Raw genomic sequence first — 17845 nt, 5'->3', positions numbered from 1 at the left:
TTGTTTTGTCAGTATGGCTAAAATAGCTGTTGCCACCATTCTGATTCGGAATGTAAACACTTTGGAAACACACTGCATTTATTTGCACACATATGTTTTCCCGTGCATCTTTTTCAGTTTTGGAAGTTATTCCAATTTTCCTTTGATTATATCCTTGTTTTCATTAAGAAGTTGGACATGAAGTAACAGCTGTTCTTGTTTTGTTTTCCTTTGGTTTTGTTTTCTTTTGACGTTGCACATCTTACTATAAGCCATGATTATTCTATTCTGCTCATTAAAAAGCTGTTTATATGCATATCCACTAATTGCTTACGAGAAGCAGACATGTAAAAGGCTGACAATTGACCATATGCATGGAGCGTTCTTTAGAACTTCCGCATAAGCCCGCTCGTAAACTTCCTCTAAAGCTCATTTTATATGTGCTATATATAGGTGGACACTCTTGAGACTCCTCTACTGCCTCGTTCTTATCAGAAACTGAGAAAAATATTAATTGCAACATTGTAAATAATGATAGTGGCTTGAACATTCAGTTTTATATTATTAAACAACATATCATTTAAATGTTAATCCTGGTAATCCCAGGAGAGTACCTGCATAGTTAACGACCGCTGACAGCTAAACACCATCATAACGTATTTTGGCTAATGTTAACTAGCTAGCAATACTTCTCTTCAAGGACATCTTAATTATATTCTTGATAATCAGTAACTTGCCTTCATAGTCATGAACACATTTTTAAAATCTTGTAATATTTTAAAGCCTTCATTTTTTCAACTCTACAGCTGTGCCATAAAATTCACTTTTCATAAAGAGAGTCTTTTCACGAAAAACGTCTTTTTTTTTAGATAAAAATGACACGAAATTACCCATATAACCAGAAGATGGCAGCAGAGGATCAATCATTGTCTGCCATTTCAACTCTCTAGTTTTTTCAAGACGTCTTGCTTTTCGATTTATTATAAAATGACTAGTATAATAAACTGTAGTACTTTACCGCACTGAAGTATATAGTATAGCAAGTGCAGAAAGTCATTAAGCTCAGACACAAACAGCCTATATGTCACAGTATTGCAGGTTGATGAGTGTAGATGAACAGGCAGGAACCGGAGTAAAGTAAACACTGATATTTATTTAGAAAATAAACGAAAAACATAGAGCAAAACAAGACAGGAGTAACGTATATCGACGGACAAAGGGGAGTGAGCAGACACAGACTGATATACACAGAAAACAGGGTGTGGTTACAAACGAGATAACAAGGGCGAAATACAAATATGGGCATGACTAAACCAAATGAATACAAAACCAGAGGGGACAACACAGACTAAACCAAATGCATGGGAAACATGGGGGGGAAACACTGGGAAAACAAGACAAACTAGACTAAAATCCTGACACTATAAGGGTGAAATATTTAAATACTTATATATAGTTGTGTATATATATATAGTTATATAGTTCTCTACAAATGTATAAGTTAAATATTAATAGTATGAGAATTAAATAATGCAATCAATATGAATTTGAAATATAAATATTTTACATAATTTAATAACTACATCTTTTAAGCTTTATCTTGAACTGTAAAAGCTATTAAATAGCCTATATATAACCAACACAAACTTGTTATTGCTGTAGTTTTTCTGAATTTAGTCTGAATTATTTAATGCACAGCTCTTTTTTGACATCAGCTTGTCAGATGTTTCGTCTGGTTATTACTGTCAATCATAGCAATGACTTGCTCATATTTAGCTCATATTAATTTTTTCTTTTTAAACCTTAATTTGAATATGGCAACATAATCTAAGGCTCTACAATATTTCTATAAATAAATATCTGACAGAGACCCCTCCCTTATCAGCCAAACACTGTGTGCATAGTTAGTAAGCATGCTGACATCATCCATAGTAATGAGGTCAACCCCGCCCTTAGTCTTAGCTTAAGACTTCTCTCTATTTCTTAGTAAAGCAGCTTTGTGAATAGGTTTTAAGAGAATACTCCTAGCTAAAACCTTTTTCTGCTATTTAGGAGAACTCTTAGTGGTTAGATAAAATGTTTTGTGAATATGGACCCAGATCTTTGCTGAAATATCAAGTTCCACTTTATTTACTCATCATCTCAGGTGGTACGGTCAGTGGACAGCACCCCCGGGTCCCATCACACTAATGGTACTCAAAAGATTTTTTCAAGGTTGGCAGGTCTGCAAATATTTCTTCTTGACAGAAGTTAATTTACTTTAACATCAAATGGAGATTTTTGCTTGAGTCTCCTGCTTCTCACACTCTTAATAACTCTTAACACTATTAAAAGTATCCTTTAAAGTTTTAGAAGAGATTTCATCATCTTTACACATTATGCTCAGATTTTTCTCTGGTGGTCTCACATTTGTCTCCTTTAAAGCATTACAAGAGACTGTGCTCAGAACTAAAGACTCTGGATCTTTCGCATTTATTGCCTTAAAAGTTATAAAAAGATCTCAACAATCACACACTGTGCTCAGATTTTCTCTTAAATTAGAGTCTCATATTTGCCTCCTTTAAAGCTTTAGAAGTAATCTCAAAACTACTTGAATACTTGAAAGGCACTAAATGAACTCTGAATTTATGGATTTTTAAAAAAATCTTTAAGGCTATATTAAGAGTGAATGCGGTAAAAATTATGCAGAAATAAGGATAGCATTATTCTTAATTCTTGACAAATACAGCCATATAGTTTATGTGCATATATCAATGCCCAATGCCTTTATAAAGAGGAACAATAATCCTGGAGCTTTCATTGCTAAAAGGCACATTAAATGGCATATGACTCAATTCTAGACTAATTGGATTATTAATACATAATGTATGGTAAAATGTTTGAACTATTGTTGAGACATTTGACTTGGTGCACCCTTTGTAAACTCGTTGAGATCACTTCTGAACTTTAGAGGAGAGAAATGTAAGAGGTCCAGAGTCCTTAGTTTAGAAGAAGATGTTATTTGATGTTATTAGGATCTTGTTTGAAACCTCAGAGGAGTCCAATGTAAGACCACTGAAGTCTTTAGGTGAAAAATCTGAACACAGTGTGTGTTGTTTTTTGATGAGATCTTTTCTAAGGAACAGTATGTATTGTTGTTGAGATCTAAAGCTTTGAAGAAGACAAATGTGAAAGATCCAGAGACTCTTTAAATGAGACCATTGTGAGAGTTTGTGTCTCAGGAGACAATGTGATAAGCTTTAATGGTAAAGTAAACTTATTTGTCTAGTAGAAAAATTTGAGATGTCAAAGGAGTAGTTCACTTTCAGGACAAAAATGTACAGATAATGTACTCACCCCCTTGTCATCCAAGATGTTCATGTCTTTCTTTCTTCAGTCGTGAAGAAATTATGTTTTTTGAAGAAAACATTTTAGGATTTCTCTCCATGTAATATACTTCTATGGTGCCCCTGAGTTTGAACTTCCAAAATGCAGTTTAAATGCAGCTTTAAAGGGCTCTAAATGATCCCAGCCGAGGAAGAAGGGTCCTTGTCGGTTATTTTCTAAAAACATTTATAATTTATATACTTTTTAATCTCTACACAGAGTACACACAGAGCTAAACAAGATAAGCATTTGAGGTTAAAAAGTATATAAATTGTAATTTTTTTAGAAAATAACCAATCATTTTGCTAGATGAGACCCTTCTTTCCTCGGCTGTGATCGTTTAGAGCCCTTTGAAGCTGCATTTTGAAAGGACAAACTCGGGGGCACCATAGAAGTCCTTTATATGGAGAGAAATCCTAAAATGTTTTCCTCAAAAAACATAATTTACTTACACTGTAAAAAAAAATAAAATAAAAAATTTGTTGAGCCAACTTTGTTACCTGGCTGCCTTAAAATTTTAAGTTTAGTTAACTCAAAAAAGTTTAGCCAAATTGAAATGTTAAGTTGTACAACGTGACAACCTAAAATTTTAAGTTGAATTAACTCAAATATCTAAGGCAGCAGGGTAACATATTATTTTAAGTTGACTCAACAAATTTTGTTGTTTTTTTTTTCTTTCTTTTTTTACAGTGTACGACTGAAGAAAGACATGAACATCCTGGATAACAAGGGGGTGAGTAAATTATCTGTAAATTTTTGTTGTGAAAGTGAAGTGCTCCTTTAAAGAGATCTCATTTTTTGTTTTTCTTTAATTTCCTTTTCTCTGAGATGTGCTGCGTATACAATGCTGGGCATTGAAGATACATTTAAAGTGGTAACCCTTGATATTTTAAAACGTGTAATGATTTTAAATAAATAATGCAGTTATTTAAATGATAGTTTCAATATTTGCAATGTTAGTTGAAATTTTAAATGAAGGTTTCTCCTAAAATCAAATTGAATACAACTGAAGACAAAGCTGATATCTCAATGAGACATATATGAGAATCAACCCTTAGTAACCTGAGTGTAGAGTAACCTCTGTCAGAGCCTTGTGGGAAGCACATCAACATCAAGACACAACTACAAATCAGACAGCATGAGTTTGACTTCCAGCTAATGGTACTTCTTCTGAAAATTGAGTAAATCATGCACAAATCTGTACATAAACCTTCTGTTCCGAGGTCATACACAATATTATTTTTTATTGTTAAGTCTTACTTATTTAAATGTTTCGGTTCTCATGTCAGATATGTATGTATGTTTGTATTGTATTCTTGTGTGTTTGCGCACAGTTGGCAAATAAAGCTGATTCTGATTCTCCTGTTCCCTTCCTAAAAATAAAGATGCTTTAAAAGGTTCTTCACAGCGATGCCATAGAAGACCCATTTTTGGCTCCACAAAGAACCATTCAGTCAAAGGTTTTTTAAAGAACCATCTCTTTCTTACTTTTTTATAATCTGAATAACCTTGTTTCACCACAAAGAACCTTTTGTGATACAGAAAGGTTCTTCAGAAGTTAAAGGTTTCTTTATGGAGCCATTTAGTCAAAAAAGGCATGCTATGGCATTGTGAAGCACCTTTATTTTTAAGAGTGTACTTTAGTTGTTTCCTGTCTCTACTCTTACTGTCCTGACTATTAAAGGTGAAAAAACCCAAAAGAAAAAAGAACAACCTCCTTTTTTTTGGTAAAATTGTGTCTTGAATGAGACAATATAAAAATCTCCCATGTTTTTCACAGCCCATTCTCATTTTGGACTTAATTGTGTCTTTTATTTCTTCTAAGGAATTTTAGGAGAAACATCTGAAACAGTGCTGCTGATGAGAGATAAATGAGAAGTCTCATGAACTTATAAAGCACAATAAAATATTCTTGTAATGGAGTCTTGAAAGAAATTTATAGCAAGACAATAATGAGTCTGTTTCTTTTACCACATTCCCAGTTTTGTCTCCTTTTCTCTCAAATATTTCTCATGCAGGTCTGTATTTTGTCTCCTTTCACTTTCATTTTTTTTGTATTTTATTTTAAACATCCAAAATGCTGTTGATACTAAAATGAGAAATATATGAGAATCACAATTAAGTCTAACGAGCTTAGGAAGACCAGTGTTGGGGAAAGTTACTTTTAAAAGTAATGCATTACAATATTGAGTTACTCCCCAAAAAAAGTAACTAATTAAGTTACTTAGTTACTTTTTATGGAAAGTAATGCATGGCGTTACTTTTGGGTTACTTTTTTAAATCTGGGCAGGGCTTGCTTGTTTGTTTTTAACATAAAAAGTTATATTTTTGGCAAATGTAAAAGCCTTTTTACACCAAAAGCTTCAGGCTTAGAGAAGTAAATTCACGTCTGTACAGTAGACCGCAGAAGAAAAAATGTCAACTCTTCAGCAATAATAAAAAAGGAAACAAATGTTACATTATCTTGAGTCATTTTTGCTTATTAGTATGGATGAATTGGATCATTGAAGGTCGGCAGCAAAGACATCGGTTAATAAAATGGGATTAAATACAGAAAGGATATTTGTATTATTTAAAATATTTAATTATTGCAGGTTTGCATTGCATTTCACTGTTTTTATTCATTTTGAGGAGCATTGTATCTGTTTTGTAGTGAGAGAGATGAATTAATGCATGCTCACATTTATTCTAGAACTAAAGTAACATCTTACTGACATTTTCTCTCAACATGGGGACAGAAGAGCTTTTAATCAATAAATTGGGGGGAAAAGTAACCGGCGTTATTTAAAAAAGTAAGATATTTTCTTGTCAATTAAAAAGTAATGCATTACTTTACTAGTTACTTGGGAAAAGTAATATTATTACGTAACTTGCTTTACTTGTAATGTGTTACCCCCAACACTGAGGAAGAGCAAACTCTGAGCAATAGCAATTTTTTATTCCCTGTTTTATGCCAGATTTTGCTGTTGTACTTGCTTGTCCAGCCTATATTTGTATAACATTCAACATAATCATGTGTCTTCACTTAACTTCAGGGGTCAGCAATAAAGATACCCACAATGGCCCTGTTTGAGTGTTTCAGGCAAGTTGCCCATTTGATTTTATACCTTCTACATGTAAACATGTTATTTTCAGTAATGCATTAAATATTATTGTTAAATCTCAATTGTAATTAATCATTGACTTTTGAAATAAAGGTGTGTTGATATCGAGAATCCTTAAAATATCACTGGTATTGGTATCAAATCAACTAAAATGTTGGGACAACCCTACTTGGACACATTATTACAAGGTTTTACTGCTTTGATTGCTGTAAATTGTTAGATCATGCTTCCACAGCAGAAATATCAAATCAAATATCAATTCTTGTCTGGTATCCAAAACTCTATTAACAGTCTTTTATCAGCCAAGAAGTTGACTGAGCAAAGCCAATGAAGAGCAGAAGCTCTGATAAAACGGAGCAGAATTCATTCAGTAGTCTAGTTGTGTATAGTACACTTTGTCTGACCAGCACAAATCAAACAAGTGTTAAACCAAACTGCTTCACAACAACAAACCTTGCATTTCCATAAACTTTCACTCTTATCTCTTATTCATGAAGACAAATAGCCCTTGAAACCACACATCATCAAGACTAAACAATGGAAAAACAATATAAAAACTAATAGTAATATATGACCAATCAATTCATGAATGAATCAATGAAATGAGTATATAAATTATGATTACAGTTAATAATAAAACAATTAAACTAGATTATGAATGACACACATTAGTTTCCGGAAAACCAAAAAAAGGTAAGGTTTATGAAAGTGTCTTTGTCATGTTTAGTTAAATAAAAACAAATTCGATGGGCCAAACCTGAAATTCCTGGCATATACTCATCTTGTATTTTGCATTTCTGTATATGTTTTTCACTGCATTGTGAAGCAGATACGTTTTTAAAAGGTTATCCAAAACTGACTGCTACAAATTGTAATTAAAAGTTGGATTTAAATTTGCATCTCCAGTATTTTTGTCCCAGAATTACCACACATAAGACTGCATGTATGAAAAAAAAAGTTTATTTGTCAGCAACAAGTATCACAAATATATGAAAAAATATAGCGTAAGAAATATATTAATTTAGTCAATAAATAGTCACATATCAAAACAGTCTTGCAAGAGTCATTCCTGTTAGTAGTGCTTTTGGGAGGACTCTTTCCAGACTGACAACAGTACAGACACATGAGGTATTCTGTGTTTGTTTACAGACAGACTGACAAACATCTGGAATCAGATTGCATTCTAAAAAGGCATGACAGGCTCTTTGCTTCAGCTTCCATTGTCTTAAGGCAGAGCCTGCTCAGAACTACATTCACTGATCAAAAACAAAACAAAAAGTAGCAGTACACAATACAATTAGCACCTTCACATCTAACAACTTCCCATCTCCTCAGACTACTCTCCTAATGAAAAAGAAAAAACAACAACATCAACATAAAAACAATCCCTGAGCAACCTGTAAGACATGGGGCCTCTTTGAATGCTAACAGATAACCGAAAACCTGATTATCAATAGTCAGAGACTTATCAACAAGTAAAAAACAAAACAAAAAGGAGAGATTATCATGAAGGAATCTGATGGAGTGTTTCTACTTGGTTTGTGTCACATCAAATTTTACAAGGTCAAGGACCACAGTGTTAAACTGCTAAAACAGTCTGGGGGAGCTAGGCTTTAATCAGCCGTTGTCTTCAACACACAATAGTGAGCAATCACGGAATATTGGAACACAGGAACTAAACGTTCCTGAGCTTTAATACTGGAAAGATCACCTCAGGGATCATACAGTCATCATATAAATAAAACTCTCCCCAGTCAAGAGGTGAGAAAACAAAGGACACCACTTTGAAGAGTCAGTCTCAGCAGGAGGGTGAGGTAGTGATGGGACTCTGCAGGAAGGAAAGAGGGCTGGTCGCTGTGTGGATGGGGAAATTGAACACTGTGCTGTTTTTGCTAATGGCGGGGCTTCCTGCTTCCGAGGAACATGTAGAGGAGGCGAGCACTTGGGATTCGAACTGCAAAAGCTGTCCCATGAAGCTGAAGTTGGGTGAGATGATGCTACGCCGCTGTTTGACAAACTCAAAGGCCTCTTCGAGTTTGACGCGGTTGGTGCGCATCAGATAAGCCAAACAGATGGTAGCAGAACGCGAAATACCCGCTTGGCAGTGAACGAAGACGCGTCCACCTTTATTCCGTACAGAATCTGTGGGACAAGAGAAAATAGTGTGTTGGTTAAAACTCAATTGAACAAAAACACATTCAATTTTAAATTCTACTCTGTAGGTTTTCTAATCAAGGAAGCAATCTGGAAAAGTTAAACCACGCAGGGGTTCGAGTAAAAGGGGAAACCCCCTCCCGACAGGCCTGAATACACAATGGGGGGTTGCGGCATCCCTGCTAAGTGCACTGATCTGATAGGAGGGCAACAGAGACCCAGAGACACTACCTTTTGTTCAGGCTAAACAAAGGATGCAAAGCATTCAGACGGAGCCAGTTGCCCCATGAAAAGATCAGGTCACGGCCTGGTGTTATTTGAAAAGGGGGCACCTCTTTAGACAAGATGAGAGGATGATGCAAGACTTAGTTGCTGTCAGGCCAGCTGGTCGAAAATGGAGGGAACTTTTGAAAAATTCAATTCAGACAGCTGAATGGGGGTTGGGCTGAGAGTCTGCTTGCCTGCCAAAGCTCCTCATATGGTGACATCTGTTCCCCATTTCGTAACAGGGGTTCATTTAAAAATGATACTCACCGATAAATTCGATGGCTTCGTTGAACCAGGAACCGATGTTGGCTTTGTGATTGTCCTCAACAGGAATACTCTTGTACTGAAAGTGGTCTTCAAAGTGGTTGGGGCAGTTGGAAGAGACGTTAATGAGGGCTGTGATTCCCAACATGTCCAGCATGTCTTTTCTGGAGGCATGATAGGCACTGCCTAAATATAGGAAGGGCAAGATTTCTACTGGGCCACCCTAAAGAACAAAACAGGAAATTAGTGAACAAGCTCACTCGCAATGAGATCAAATATTTGTATTTACATCACATGTGCTTACTGAAAGAATATATGTATACCTTACCTGATCATACAGAGGGGTTGTACAGGAGGAATCAGCAGTGTTTGGATGGCAGCTAGAGCTCAGAGGTAAACTCAAGCTTTGTGGTACAACTGGCTTCATACACATGTCAGGAAACTCATTGGAAAATGATTCGAATCCACCTGGAGACGGCAAAATATAGGTTGTTATTTTTTAACAAAAATAAGGTTAACATTATACTAAGTGATACTATAATAACAACATTAAAAAACAAGTTCTAGAAGAATATTTTCGTACCTTTAAGAAGGAATACACTTGCTCCACAACGACTGCGACACAAAGCGTTTACTGCGAGCATTAAAGTCCCGTCTTTCTTCACCTCTCCCATGTCCGAACTGCGGTCATCCAAAAACACAACACTCTGGTATTCCCCGGACAGAAGCCTGTTCCTGGTTTCCTCGTTGGGTACAATGTGCTCTAGCCCCAGACCCCCTCTGGCCCTCCGGCGTACGATTGTACTGAAGCGCACATTGCTCGAGCCGGATATATGAGACGAGCTGAAGGAGAAAAACGAGCGGCAGTCCAGAACCAGACAGTCCGGATCATCTCCCTCCAGTAGATCACGAAGCGCGGCCGAGTCGATGGTGGGCACTTCCATGATGACCATAGTAAATAATGACAGATCTAAATACATACAGCGAGACAAACGATACGAGTCCGACACTTGAAAAGCTTTCTTTAAAGTCCTTTGTTTGAAAGTTTGATCCAGTAAGAGTCCGTTGAGCGCGCTGAAATTTAGATTATTTTGTTTCCAATCGAAAATTCACTGCTTTATTAATCTCCTTCTTGTTCTGACTTGAAGGCGCTACGCAGCGCTTATATACGACCTCCCCAGCTTTAGTTGAGGGCGTTGACGTCAAATGCTCCGCCTTTGTTGGCCCGTGGCCCGCGTGAATTCGCACGTACGTCAGTGTGATTTAGCTTGGCTAACCAAACCCACATTATCAGATCCAGTCAAAGCAAGTCGAGTCGACCTCTAGACCGAGCTGGTAATCTGGTCCGGTTTCAGAGTCTGACGGTGATGACTATTGATGTTGTTGTTTTGATGGTGGTTTAGGGGTTTTGAGTGACAAAATAGTTTCCTCAGAAGTTGATCTTCGACCCATTTATCAAACAGGTCGATGTTTGGCCATTTTGAGATTATCATGTTAATGTCTCGGCAGATTAACACATTTGGTAGTTTCCTGTCATGTCAGTTTCAAACAGGGCATAATGTAATGGTGTACATACATTTGTTTAAAATATGTTCCAGATATATGCTACACATATTTTAAAATACAATATGCACTCATAAAGAATAAACTTAAGTGTCCAACTTTACTGGTTTTCAGCAGAGTTTGATTAAAAATGTTTTGAGATGACTAGGGAGTTTTTCTCTTTAGAAAATTTGGGAAGCAAGCAACCAAAAGTAGCATTCTAGTTTCCTCATTTTATTATGTTGTTGACTATGGAAACAATTACAATATTAAACGGGATCTCAGTTGTTTTGTTGATTAACGTGAGCTTAGTAATGCTTCCTGTATTAGCTCATGTATACAATTCAATAACAATCCGATAATACTTGTCAAAAATGGCTGTTTATAATATTTCCACGATGTTGTTTATGTGATTTTTTTAAACTTTCCTCAATAACAAGATAATTAGTGAACCTGTCATTGTAAAAGTTTATACTTTGTTTTTATTGTACAGGAGTGCATAGGAGTGCATAGTGTGCAATGCCGCGAGAGCAAAGGGAAACCATAAAAGTTAATCACTGTATAGAAACTTGAGGTCTAGTAAATTTCCATTAGCTTGAAGCATAAGCTCAGGTATATAGTGTACATCCATTAAACGTAATTGACAACAAGTTATCAGTGATTGTATGTGAGTGAATGTATGCTTTATTTAAAAATGGCATAATTTATTCACCACAGCTATCTTACTTAATGAAAAATGTATTGATGTAGTTTAGTTAGGGTTTAAGTGGGATGGCCACTGATCATGTCATCATGTCATATTTCACTTCTACAACTTTAATTTGATAATGTTTTATTTCAGTGGGACACCCGCAGTACTTTACAAGAAGCACAATGACATTTGTAGGTCATGACGTCAGACTGCATTTCTCAAACTTGAGTCAGGGCAAATCATATCTGGGGTTGTCGTATAGAAAAAGCAAGTACCAATTTTACTGTTAAAAACACTGATGAGTCAGCAGAGAAATGCAAGCCACAAGATGAGAAAGAATTGCCCCAGGAAGAACATTGTGTACTGAATCTATATGAGTCACAAACTAGCTTGCATGCAGGAGAAAGGCACAGCATTGTTCAGACTAACTTTAAATGTTTAAACATTTAAATGTTTTCTGATATACACTTTACAAAACCAGTTATTTGTAAAACATTTATGTATAATCTGAAGTATACATTAAAAAAATAACATTGAAATTTAAGATTAGCCTGCTCTCTGCTATGAAAAGACAAAGACACACAAAACAAAAATGACACTTATCAAAAAGATCTGTAAATCAAATCTCAACAAGCTTACCACGAACCATGTATAATCATGTAAAACATATATTTCAGGGATAACTCACACTTGCATGTTCTGTTTGTTAGAAAGGGAAGTGAAAGAGTGTGATAAATGAGGCATTTCCTTGGTGTAGCAAATAGAATATACCAGTGTCATCACAGACCATTTACCGACAGAGGTACCTCTGGGCAACAGCCTTTAGTCCTGGGAAAATACTCTGCATGTCCTTTCCTTAAGTCACTTATAGTAATTTTTGCACATTCTATCTTGATGTCTGACAGCTGAAATATCTAGAATGCACCCAGATATGACATAATGAAACACACTACATGATGCACTGGCAATGGGAACTACATAGTTAGGTAAATACAGTCAAACAAAAAAATTATTCAGACACCAGATATATTTTTTGATATTTTTTAATAGGTACAGGACACTATAGTCAATTTATGTAAGTGAGGATAGCAAAATAAAATAAAGTGTGACACATTATATCCAAAAAGTCTTCATAGAGTGGACTACCAGTAAAATTGATAAAAATTTGGGACCAAAAATTTGATTTGACATTTTGACCTGACCATGTTTTGTTACATACCTTTCTATCAAACTTTTTTTGACATTATCAAGATGAACATTACATTTAGACATTTAGCAGATGCGTTTATCCAAAGCGACTTTCAAAAGAGGACAATGGAAGACATCAAAATCAACAAAAGAGCAGTAACATGCAAGTGCTATGACAAGTCTCATTTAGCCTATCAAGGTTTTTTTATTGTTATATAATAAATAAAAAGAAATAGAATTAAAAAAAGAAAAGAAAAAGCAAGCTAGTGTTAGAGGTCTAAAAATAAATAGAATACAACAAGAACAGAGAAGCTATAGTGTTAGTTTTTTTTAACAGTTTAACTCTTGAGTTCTTGTCATATTTTATTACCATTTTCTAAACTATAGCAAATAAATTGTGATAATGTGAGAAATGGTGAAGGTGTCTAAATAAATTGGTTTGACTATATGTACAATATACCATATAAAATTGCAATTTAATAGTAACTTATATTTAAGGATCTATAAATATCTTGTGTGTTTTACTCGTTCAGCTCTTTGAAAGTGCGATTTCTATAACCTAATTATAAAAAGCAAAACAAAAGCACGCACATCAGTCTCAAATGGGTGCTCGACTAAAAAACAACAAGTGGAAAAATAAAGTTAAAGTCGGCAACACCAAAGCTCCAAAAATATCAAAAAAGTTTTGTTTTTTTTTTAAACTAAACTGGTGTTGCCGACTTTAACTTTATTTTTTTTTATAACCTAATTAATCTTTTGTAAATACAAAGAAAAATGATTAATTATCTGGAAACCCTGTAAATAACCCTTTATGTTAATTCCTCAACAAGGTAAGATATATCACTGGAACACAAGTTTATTTCCAATAACTTAAATGAAAGACTTTCATGTGTAATTTTGGGATAACCATAACCCTACATTACTTGATACTGACTGTGGTCAGGACTCTGTTCCCATTCTGAAATATGGAATTTCTTCTTTTTGAGCCATTGCCGTTGATTCACCCATGTGTCTGGAATCACTGTCATATTGTATGACACAACTTCTGTTGAGTTTCAGCTCACGGACAATGTTGTAACAGAAAAAGGCTGTAGATTCATATACTTTTGACATCAGTTGTAACCTGTTTTGTGTAGACATGGCAGTGTAAACTGAGCCTGAGCCTATTATATTAGAAGATCAGATTTCAATCAGGTCAAGCAGTAGAATAGGTTTTCATTATGGTATGCTTTATTCTTAGATTGACTGACACAGATACAGGATGAAGACAACTGAGACTCATTTACGTTTTAGTTGCTGAAAAATAACAGCTTAAGACTGTTTGGCCACATAAACGGAAGCAAAAGCAGCGAAATGAACTTGGACCATCACCATAGGCAACGCTTTAAGTTTGCACGCCACAATCTATTTCTCATAGCGGAAACAGAATCACGCTGCTCGCTCCCTCCGACCAATGGGATTGTGCAAAGCGTCCTAAACGGATGTCACATCCGGTTTGAACAGCCGGCAGGATTGAAGGAAGAATCTGGAGTAGACCCCTACTTGTGTCGTTTATCTTCAAACGCGTTTGACTTGATTTTATTCGTGCTGATACAATGACTTTCGATGTGCGAAGGTGAGTAGAGGTTGGAAGCGAGTTTATCTCGAGCTTGTGTTTTTCTTTAGTGAATGAATCAAACACGTCCACCTTAGACACTTATCATAGACACAAAAACCTAGTGTGCTACCTACCTAGTATTTTTTAACGAACGTCTAGAACGCGTCTGTCATGCACTAAACTGCTCACTAGGTTTTAACACAGCCAGTAATTCCTACATTAACTGACCCAGCTTGTTGTGAAAACACTTTTACAACCATTTGTTGGTCTGAACGTTCTGTAAAAAAAGGCTGCTCTTGATAAATGTGAATAAAAACCTGAGCAGGATGCTGTCAGCAGTCTCTTGGCAACTGCATGCTTTTATCCCCTGATTTATATGCACTTGAAAAGTACATGTGCATGTGTTCTTATTTAGTAGCATGTTCAAAAGACAAAAAAAGTTGTGTTCTAAGCTAGATTCAAGTTAGTTTTGCACAAAGCATAACTTTTATTAGTGATGTTACATAGTCATCCACTTTTTCCTGAACGGTTGCTTTGTTTTCTTAAGCATGCTAAATTCCTGCTCATACTGGTTACACTGCATGGTTATGTCAATACAAAACAGGATCTACAACATGTGTAAATGATATTCATGCGTTGCATCATGTTTTGCTGCTATATGGAAAGTAAATGATTGTCTATGAAAGAACAGATTCACATTGACTAGGTTGGTGGCCTGTATAACTTTCATACAGTTGTACATTATCTACACTCAATCAAGAAAAAACATGTATTTAGATTAGAAGGCACACAATGCGTACTGTGTCTTTTTCTTGTGTTTTTAATGTAAATGCTAATAGCCATGACAAAAAGTTTGTGATGTGCTATGTGGCTTGCATAGCCAATTATGGAGGACAAATCAAGAAAAACAAAGATTTTTCATGCACCTGTCAAGATTTTGGGCTTTTTGGAAGTGTTTTTTCAGACTAGTAGAAAGAAAACATCCAAAAGACACTGATAAGTGTTTATTTTATAGCAGTTTATCTGTTTGTGTCATAAGATTTCAATTACAGTCCATATTTATAAAGGCCGTTTTCTCAAAATGAGTTTTTTCTCTTACACTGAGCCATAAATCTCCACATCAGTAGCACTTTATATTTTTATCCTTGTCTATATCCTGAAGGTTTTTACAGAGGGATTTTTTTTCATTTTTTATACATTTTATTCTCCCCAAAAATGGTAAAAAATATATATATATATATATATATATATTATTTTCTGTCTGTTTTTAAGTATTTTCTGAATTAGATACCCCAAATTCCCTCCGTAAAAACATTTGACTCTGTGTCAAAAAAAAAAAAATTAAACAAGAATTTTGAAACGGGCTGATTTTTGTACTAGAAATTTATGCAAGTTAGCGCATAATTCATTAAATAATGCCTCATTTGCATATTTAAACCTAACATTTTAGACATAAAAAACGACAGTGTGAAATAGTATTAGAATTTAAAAGAACTCTTAGTTTTAAACTGTAATTTATTCGTATGATCAAAGCTGATTTTTCCGCATCATTACTTCAGGCTTCAGTGTCACATGATCCTTCAGAAATCATACGAATATGCTGATTTGCCAATCAAAAAAAAAAAAATCCTTATTATTATCAGTGTTGCTATTATCAGCTGTAATGCATTTTTTCAGGTTTCTTTAATGAACTCTAAGTTCATTTATTTGAAACAGAAATCTTTTGCAACGTTTGATTTTCTTACTGTCACTTTTAATCGATTTAATGCGCTCTTGCAAAATAACAGCATTCATTTGTTTAACAAAAATCTCACTGGCCCCAAACTTTTAATTGCTAGTGTGTTAAAATGTTTTTCTAATTGTTAAACATCAAATATTTCTTCATGTCAAGATATGAGGAAAAATCATAGTTAAATCTGAAGTGTAATTTATTCCTATCACTAGCATTTTTGTTCGAAGCTGTAATGTAATCTAACTTAATGGTACTTTTATTATTATTACCAATTTACTAATGGGTAATTACATGTGTAATTTATTATTTATGCGCTCCCCAAACCAAGTAATGAAAGTAATTATAAACATAATGCATCACAATAAAAATCTTGTTTGACTGTAATGTGACAGATGACAGAATGAAATTAATTGTAAATATCGGTGCTAGCAAGCATCATCTAGTCTTTGTTTGCACTTAATGTTCTAAGGTCAGGATAATGTTTAAACAGTTTCCCCCAACTATTTAGACGGTTGTTATTTTGAATCCAGCATTTTTGTTTTGCTTGCTTGCTCGGCTTGATTTAACTATGTAAAACAGTGACAGTTACACAGAGAAGGTGCAGATGTAGGATGTGCGTGTTGTGCGTGTTGTGCTGTTGCATCATAATACTTAAATGTTGATTGCTAAGGCGACAGCACAACCTTGTTTCCTTGTTTCCAATCCTCCAGTGCTTCCTTTTATCTTATCTGTAAACTAATCTGATACCTCAATGAAAGTGACAGAGAGGCCTGAAATAAAACCATTAGCTCTTTATATAGTAGACATCACTTCCTCTTTAAAAACACAGAGAATGGTGCTGACTGTTGCCTCATAAACCTCCTGCTGTGGAACACACTATTATAGTACAGTTCATTCCAGTCAACTGGCTTGTACAACTGCAATTAATTAAATCTATAATAAGCAACAAACAACAACAACAAATTTGATAATCACATCTTATCTGCGAGTGCATGTGTGAAACGTACAGAGTTCAGTGGACAAGTATTGGTGCGTGCACATAAAACAGACTATATAATACTTCTAAAACATGTTGCACATTTTTTTTTATTATTCTACATTGAACAAGTACTTTGATTTTTTTTAAGTTCAGTGACAGCAAAGGGACTATTATATTTGAGTATAAACTGATTATAATTTATATATTCAGGTGAGTGAATGTGTTCCTTGCACCAGTTAACATTTAGTCGGTACTTTTGTATTTATTATCATTTTAAATTACTGACAAATTTTACTTTAAACAGCAACCAGTTTGTTATTTTTGGCTTTAGATTGTAATGTTTATATAACCTTTTTTCACTTAATGTATACTAGCATTGATACATTCACTCTATTTTTTTTCATGGCCTTCAAATTGCAATGATCAATGTACACTCTTAAAAATAGATACCATAGAAGAACATTTTTTGTCTAAATGGTTCCATAAAGAACCTTTAACATCTGAAGAACCTTTCGGTTTCACAAAAGGTTCTTTGTGACAAAAGAAGGTTCTTCAGATTATAAAAAGGAAATTGATTCTGCTTTTGAATTGTTTTCATACAGAACAAAAATAATGTAATAGGCTCACCACAATGTTTACATGATTAAGTTATTGCTTAAAACGTTTAACAAAATTAGTTTTCAAGACAATTAAATGCTAAATTAACCATGTGTTTTTTTAAATTTTTGACTGGTACTGGATTTCACTCTATACATTTAGAATTCAGTGTAAATATTCTGGTCTTAACTAAGAATGGCTGTGTGTTATTTGATAAAAACATTCCTTTATCACTGTGGTACAGCCTTGTACTTTAACATTGACACATATGAGCCCTTCGGCATGTGCTGACATTTTGACTCTCAGCGCAGCTGTGGGTGTTTGTTGCTGTTGTAATTCAGAAAATAAGAAATATCTGACGGATCCAAGCAGTGAACTCTTCAAC

General features: G+C 34.7%; 2 protein-coding genes across 2 annotated transcripts in view; one reads left to right on the top strand and one right to left on the bottom strand.

The window, feature by feature from the left end:
* Window positions 1-7393: 7393 nt before the first annotated feature.
* Window positions 7394-10270, bottom strand: dusp1 (dual specificity phosphatase 1). Its single transcript, XM_073820463.1, has 4 exons — window positions 9718-10270; window positions 9463-9602; window positions 9138-9357; window positions 7394-8591 (listed from the first exon to the last, which is right to left on the bottom strand). The coding sequence occupies exons 1-4, from the start codon at window positions 10112-10114 to the stop codon at window positions 8248-8250; spliced, it is 1101 nt and encodes a 366-aa protein (XP_073676564.1). The 5' UTR covers window positions 10115-10270; the 3' UTR covers window positions 7394-8247.
* Window positions 10271-14045: 3775 nt separating this feature from the next.
* Window positions 14046-17845, top strand: part of ergic1 (endoplasmic reticulum-golgi intermediate compartment 1) — a 38992-nt gene continuing 35192 nt past the window's right edge. The window contains exon 1 of the mRNA XM_073820541.1: window positions 14046-14170. Within this exon, the coding sequence (XP_073676642.1) occupies window positions 14151-14170 (20 nt within the window). The 5' untranslated portion in view covers window positions 14046-14150. The remainder of the gene's footprint in view (window positions 14171-17845) is intronic.

This window comes from Garra rufa, chromosome 16 (assembly GCF_049309525.1).
Source record: "Garra rufa chromosome 16, GarRuf1.0, whole genome shotgun sequence".
NCBI classification, from domain to species: Eukaryota; Metazoa; Chordata; class Actinopteri; order Cypriniformes; family Cyprinidae; genus Garra; species Garra rufa.
This window is presented reverse-complemented; position numbering and strand designations above follow the sequence as displayed.

Bases quoted from the DNA above. Each gene is read 5' to 3' on its own strand.
- dusp1 (XM_073820463.1), bottom strand. From the start codon at position 10,114: ATGTATTTAGATCTGTCATTATTTACTATGGTCATCATGGAAGTGCCC. The intron at 9,358-9,462 runs GTAAGGTATACA...TTTGTTCTTTAG, and splicing joins CAACCCCTCTGTATGATCAG to GGTGGCCCAGTAGAAATCTT. The intron at 8,592-9,137 runs GTGAGTATCATT...CTTGTCCCACAG, and splicing joins CGAAGCCATCGAATTTATCG to ATTCTGTACGGAATAAAGGT.